Here is a 6,426-nt window from a genome sequence, read left to right as displayed (position 1 = left end):
TGATTTGTTACAATTGCTTCCAAATATCTGAACTGTGCCACGTTTTCAAAACATCTGTTACCTATCCTTATGTCGTGATTTTTCCCTGCATTCTGGTGACAAGACAGCAACATATACTTAGTTTTCTCTGCGTTTACTTTTAGACAAACCTCCTCAGTAGCATCAGTTAAAGCTTCCTTGTTTCTCTGTGAGGTATCTGTTATCTCCCAGCAGATTCACATCATCAGTGTAGGCCAGCAGGAGATGTGTCACATTCAATATCAGTCCTACCTGGTTTTCGTGGACCTTTCCACTGTCACATTCTCAAGCAAAGCTGAAAAGCAATGGCGATAAAGCATCTCCTTGTTTTAGACCATTTTGGATAAGAAAATGATCAAACAGATGTTTACCTATACGGACATTTCATTTAAATCCTTCTCTTCTCAGACACTCGAAAGTATGAATAGCGATTCGATAAGCTCGCTCGCACACGGGAAGCAATATTTGGCAATTTTAACTTTACAGAATTCAATGTAGTTCAGTCACGAATTCGACAGTATGCACGAAAGTTACCGATAAAAACACGAAGACTTAACTCAGGTTAGTCGTTGTCTCTGAACACATGCCCGGATATTCCCTCAATTAGAAAATTATTACATTCTCTGATGTACATTTAAATCAATATGCGAATTCTTTTATGGTAACAGAGAGATGTTATATATAATTAATTACACTTGTCTTGTAAATGTTAAAATAACTTGAGAATATTAACATGTATTTGTTTCTTGATACCAGCTACAAATAATTTAAGTTATTTTTAAATTAAATAAAATTTTAAATTGTTCATTGCTTTAGTTACTGTTCGAATGTTATTTAAATTACTTCATTTTTCCAAGTTCATTCAGTTTAAAATTCAATTTAAAATGTAGTTATTAGTTCTATTGTTTCAAATTGTTAACACTGTTCCACAAATGGTTTGTGTATGTACAAGACTGAAACAGTGATTAAATCCACGGGAAGAATTTGTTATAACGTTAGTTTCCATACAATTACCAAGTGCAATTTTAATGTGATTATCTTGTTCATAAAACCTTTTTGTTCATTTGTTCATTGTGTAAAATTTTGGTGTCACATAGAGAATAAACACAGATTGAAACAGCCACACTCATTATTTCCTTTCAAACTAATGTATTTGCTAAAGGTAAGGTAAAGTTGTCCCTGTGCTTAATTAATTAAGCATTACACCGTGAAAGCGTATGGGGGAGTGAATGTATAGATCAATAATTTCTAGACCTTGGCACTAGTTGGAGGTGAATGGCCAGCATCACACCACTGCTGTTTTACCCTCGGGGAAAGAGCCCCTGTACCCATTGGATAGGAGGTTGGGTGGACCCCAGCCCTGGTCTGGACATGGAGAAAGGAAAATTCTTTACCCTAATGGGACTTTAACTGCAACTCTCAGTTGTCCAGCCTGAATCCAGTCACTATACAGACTATGCTACATCGGCTGCACTATGTCCCATTGTGGAATCAAACCCCGGTGCTTCAGTCGCTCAGCCCATAGACTAGTTGCTATTACCAACACAATTGTATGGGTCAGGCATGGAAATGGCTCCTCAGAACTAAGTAGACGCTTCAGGTGCGTAGTAAAGCCTGAGGGAATGGTCAACATACATTTTTAAACAAATTATTACAATGCAGGTCCAGGAACACATTCCTGTATGTATTGCTATTGTGAATAATTATGACTACTTCAGGCATTGGAAAAGCAACTTCGTTAACATGGGCCTGGAGTTAAGAATTCGATATCCGTTCTCATTTTTGGACCTGACTTTGGTCCTTAATATTGAACTAATACCTTTGTCAATAGGGGCATGAGGTAGCATAGTTGGTTGAAGCATTATGCTACANTTACTATCCCACCTAAGATTCGTGCAATTTAAGTGGCTGAAGACCGAGTGAACTTATGTACACATTTTCTGGGGGTCGACTTAGGCTCCAACAGAAATGAGTATCAGGAAGCTTCCTGAGAGGTAAAGAGCGGCCGGCACCTAAGGCTGACAACCTCACCCCCATCTAGGAGTCGATTACCCAGGAAATGTGGAGGCCTCCCCGGTCTGCCACAGGGGCAGCTTTACCTTACCTTTGTCTACTATTTCCGAAATTCGTTTTCTTGATGTTTTTCACAGTTACTAGTGTCCTTGCTCGTAATCTATGTGGCTGTCAAAAGAATCCACCGTTCTCCAGCAATTCTACGACTCTCACAGTTTGAACACAATCGAAGAGTAATTTCTCTTACAAGAAAGGAGCATATAACCGTACCAACTAATCGCCAGTTCTGCAGGAGGTTTACCACACGCAGATGTTAGATTATATAAGAAAGGGTCATGTAATACAAGACTCTTAAGGAGAGTTACTAACTGTTATATTAGTTATCTAGTAAATGTTGCAGTAACTCGAGAATATTAACAGACATTTCTTTCTGTTCACAGGGAATCATCAGGGGTTACTTCAGGGAAATGAATAATACCCTTTGGGTATGTACAAATTCAGAACCATCACATGCAGACAATTTATCAAAGTTGTCGAAATTAAATACACTATATCTATATACATGGTGCTAACAAAAAGTTCCCAAAATTTGAATTTTGGACGTCAATGGTTATCAGCACATCGAAATACTGCTAGGTGTCTCCCCAAACACCCTTCTTGAATCAGTGTGGCAAGCGGCATCGAGTTGAGTGGATGGGTTTATTGTTGTGTTTCCGTGAGTTTGCAGTTTGGCAATGGCTGACCTGAGAGATCAGCGTGCCTTTATACGGTTTCGTTAAATTTGGGAAACCCGCTGCAGAAAGGCACCAAATGTTGAAGCAAGCTTTTTGTGACAACAGTTTAGGCTAGAACCAAACTTACGACAGGTTTAAGCGTTTCAAAAATGGCTGAACACGGACTGATGACGACGATCGTTCAGGATGGCCGTCAAATGCCACCACACAAGAAAATGTTGTGAAAGTTAGGGATCTGATTCTGCAACATCATAGACAGAATGACCATCCAACGCCTATGTACACCTTGGGACTAAGTTACGGTACATGTCAACGAATTCTGTCAGAGGAACTGAACATGAGGAGGATTGTGGCGAAGTTTATGGCACGACTGCTGTAAAATGAACAGAAGCAGCATCGCTTGGAAGTCTACAGGAACCTCAACAACAGCAGATTCAAATCAGTGTAGGCAAGCAGGTGATGTGTCGCATTCAATAACAGTCCTACCTGTGTTTTCGTGGACCTTCCCAATGTCATATTCTCAAGCAAAGTTGAAAAGCAATGGCGATAGAGCATCTTGTTTCAGACCATTTTGGATAAGAAAATTATCAGACAAATGTTTAAATATACGCACATTTCACTTAAATTCTTCTCTTCTCAGATACTCTAAAGTTTGAATAACGATTCGATAAGCTCCCTCGCACACGGGAAGCAATATTTGGCAATTTTAATTTTACACAATTCAATGTAGTTGAATCACGAATTAGACAGTGTCCACAAAAGGGACCGATAAAAACACAAAGACTTAACTCAGGTTAGTCGTTGTCTCTGAACACATACCCAGATATTCCCACAATTAGAAAATTATTACATTCTCTGATGTACATTCCAATCAATATGCGAATTCTTTTATGGTAACAATGTTATATATAATTACAGTTGTCTTGTAAATGTTAAAATAACTTGAGGATATTAACATGTGTTTCTTTTCAGATGTTACCCAGCAGTGGCTGTCTTCAGTTTTCCATTTAATTTATTGTACTGTTTCAGTAATTCATATTTATAATTTATAACTGGATAGCAGCTGGAGTTCATTTTGTATAGTTTAATTAGTTTCTCTTCAAATTGTAAATTATTCTTTAGCTTTAATTCAAATTCTATTAATTAATTGTACTGTTTCAGTAATTCATATTTATAATTTATAACTGGATAGCAGCTGGAGTTCATTTTGTATAGTTTAATTAGTTTCTCTTCAAATTGTAAATTATTCTTTAGCTTTAATTCAAATTCTATTAATTAATTGTACTGTTTCAGTAATTCATATTTATAATTTAGGTTTAATTCAAATTCTAGTACTTTCTTTTTCATTTGTAAATTGTAAATTAGTTCTGTTTAATTTTTCATTCACTTGTAATTAATAGTTTATTAAATTTCACTTAATTTGTATTTGTATTGTACTGAATTTCAATTCAATTTGTACAGTAAATCCTGCCCTAAAGGGTCAGTTTCTGTGTATTCAAGCCAAGAACCAAAATGCATGAAAAGATTCTGCTTGTGTTCTGGTATTGCAATAATTTTACCAGAACACAAGCAGAATCTTTTCATGCATTTTGGTCTGTTGGCTGCCTAAATTTTCACATAAGCCTTATGTTTATTTATTTTGATCTTTTATTATGTGCACATCCCAGTTTATTTTATCTAATACACCTTCAACACAGATACGAGTATATCAAAATGATGTAGATATGAAGAACTGCAGAAATTTGACGTACAAAGGAATGATTTAATGTCATTTTTAAAAAATCACATTAAATAATTCCGATGTACCTCAAATTTCTGCAATTCCTCGAATCTTTACATCATCTTGATATCTCTTTATTCTCCAGTTTTCATCTCCAATTTTTTTTTCCATTTTGTATTACGTCAACTTGTTTAATTTTAAAATAGTGACTCTTTTAAGGCAGGTTTTACTGTATTTACTGCCAAAATGTCACAAGGAGAAGTTGGTACCCCGATTTATGGGGGGGGGCATAATCTTATAGGACAACACGATGTTACAGCCCGGAACCCCAACATCTGAAGAACCATCTGCTCTAAGATCTCAACACTTAAATTTTTTATCCTCTTACCTTCCCCATAATTCAGTTCACAGGACAGGCATAAGGCATGGAAGGAAGGCAAGGAATGGACTGACGACGAACAAGCACTCACCAGACTATATATGTCCACACACAGACGCATATAAATATACGTCTCTGGTCCGTATACGTTACACAAAGCCGGAATGAATCAGTGGGTACAACAATGTGCTACAGGCTGGGCGACCGACGAATCAGGGCTTGATTCCTTGCAGGGTAAGAGTTTTTCACTTTGTCACACAGTCCAGATGGGCTCTGGGGCCCACGCATTCTCCAATCCAATGGTAAGAGGTGCGCTTTGCCTGGGAGAAACGCGGCAGGAGCTTGACGCTCAGTAGTGGCCTCCTTCTAGTGTAGAGATCAGGAATGCATAGAGCCATACCTCTACTCCCCCATAAGTCTCACGGCGTGGTGTTTAATTACTCAAACACACTGCCAACTTTACCTTTATACACACTGCATCAATTTCTCTCAAATTTTTCTGATTCACGGACCGGCAAATTATAAATGGGTTGTCCTTCGATCGGTATCTTCTACATCTAACAATGCAAGCATGCTGTACCGGAAACAGCACATAGCGTACTCAGTGTCCTCCATTACCGGAAACAGAAGGATATAGACGTATAGAAACAATGGATGGTCACTGAATTAATAAACTGCAGTACAAACTGAGAATAAAATGGGATACAGTTGGACCCACAGGGTGATGAGAATATTTGGGACTGGAGAGAGATGAAGCGACATGAATATCGAGAAAATAACATAACGAGGAGCTTCATAGCTTGTACTTTTCGTCAAGTGTAATTAGAATGATGACGTCAAGGAGGATGAGATTGGTAGGGCATGTAGCACGAAAGGGGGACTAGAGGAATGCATGTAGGATATTTGTGGTAAAGTCAGACGAGACCATTAGGAAGACCAAAGACGTAGGTGGAGGGACAAGAATAGAATGGCATGGTATGGTATGGACTGGATTGATCTGGCTCAGAATATGAACCAGTGGAGGGCCCTTGTGAAGACGATAAGGAACCTCCGGGTTCCATAAAATGCTGGGAAGTTCTTGAGTAGTTGCACAATTGGCGGCTACTGAAGACGGGCTGAGCTCCATGAGTGAGGGAGTGAGTGATACGTAAATATTTCTATTAACTCCAGGCCTATGGAGAACAAAGCCTTTGAACAGCATTACATCATAACAAAATAATTTATGCCAAGCTTCACTGGAAACCGCAAACAAGCATCTCCTTGTTTTAGACCATTTAGGATAAGAAAATTATCAGACAAATGTTTACCAATACGCACATTTCATTTAAATCCTTCTCTTCTCAGACACTCGAAAGTATGAATAGCGATTCGATAAGCTCGCTCCCACACGGGAAGCAATATTTTGCAATTTTAGCTTTACAGAACTGACTGTAGTTGAAACACGAATTTGACAGTATCCACAAAAGCGACCGATAAAAACACAAAGACTTAACTCAGGTTAGTCGTCTCTGAACACATGCCCGGATATTCCCTCAATTAGAAAATTATTACATTCTCTGATG

At 38.1% G+C, this 6,426-nt stretch overlaps 1 protein-coding gene across 1 annotated transcript in view; it reads left to right on the top strand.

The window, feature by feature from the left end:
- LOC111864559 overlaps positions 1 to 2,691 on the top strand; it is a 26,219-nt gene extending 23,528 nt beyond the window's left edge. Inside the window, exon 4 of the mRNA XM_023851905.2 lies at positions 2,472 to 2,691. Within this exon, the coding sequence (XP_023707673.1) occupies positions 2,472 to 2,603 (132 nt within the window). The 3' untranslated portion in view covers positions 2,604 to 2,691. The remainder of the gene's footprint in view (positions 1 to 2,471) is intronic.
- The last annotated feature ends 3,735 nt before the right edge of the window (positions 2,692 to 6,426 follow it).

Source organism: Cryptotermes secundus, unplaced genomic scaffold (assembly GCF_002891405.2).
Source record: "Cryptotermes secundus unplaced genomic scaffold, Csec_1.0 scaffold2434, whole genome shotgun sequence".
Classification (NCBI taxonomy): domain Eukaryota; kingdom Metazoa; phylum Arthropoda; class Insecta; order Blattodea; family Kalotermitidae; genus Cryptotermes; species Cryptotermes secundus.
This window is presented reverse-complemented; position numbering and strand designations above follow the sequence as displayed.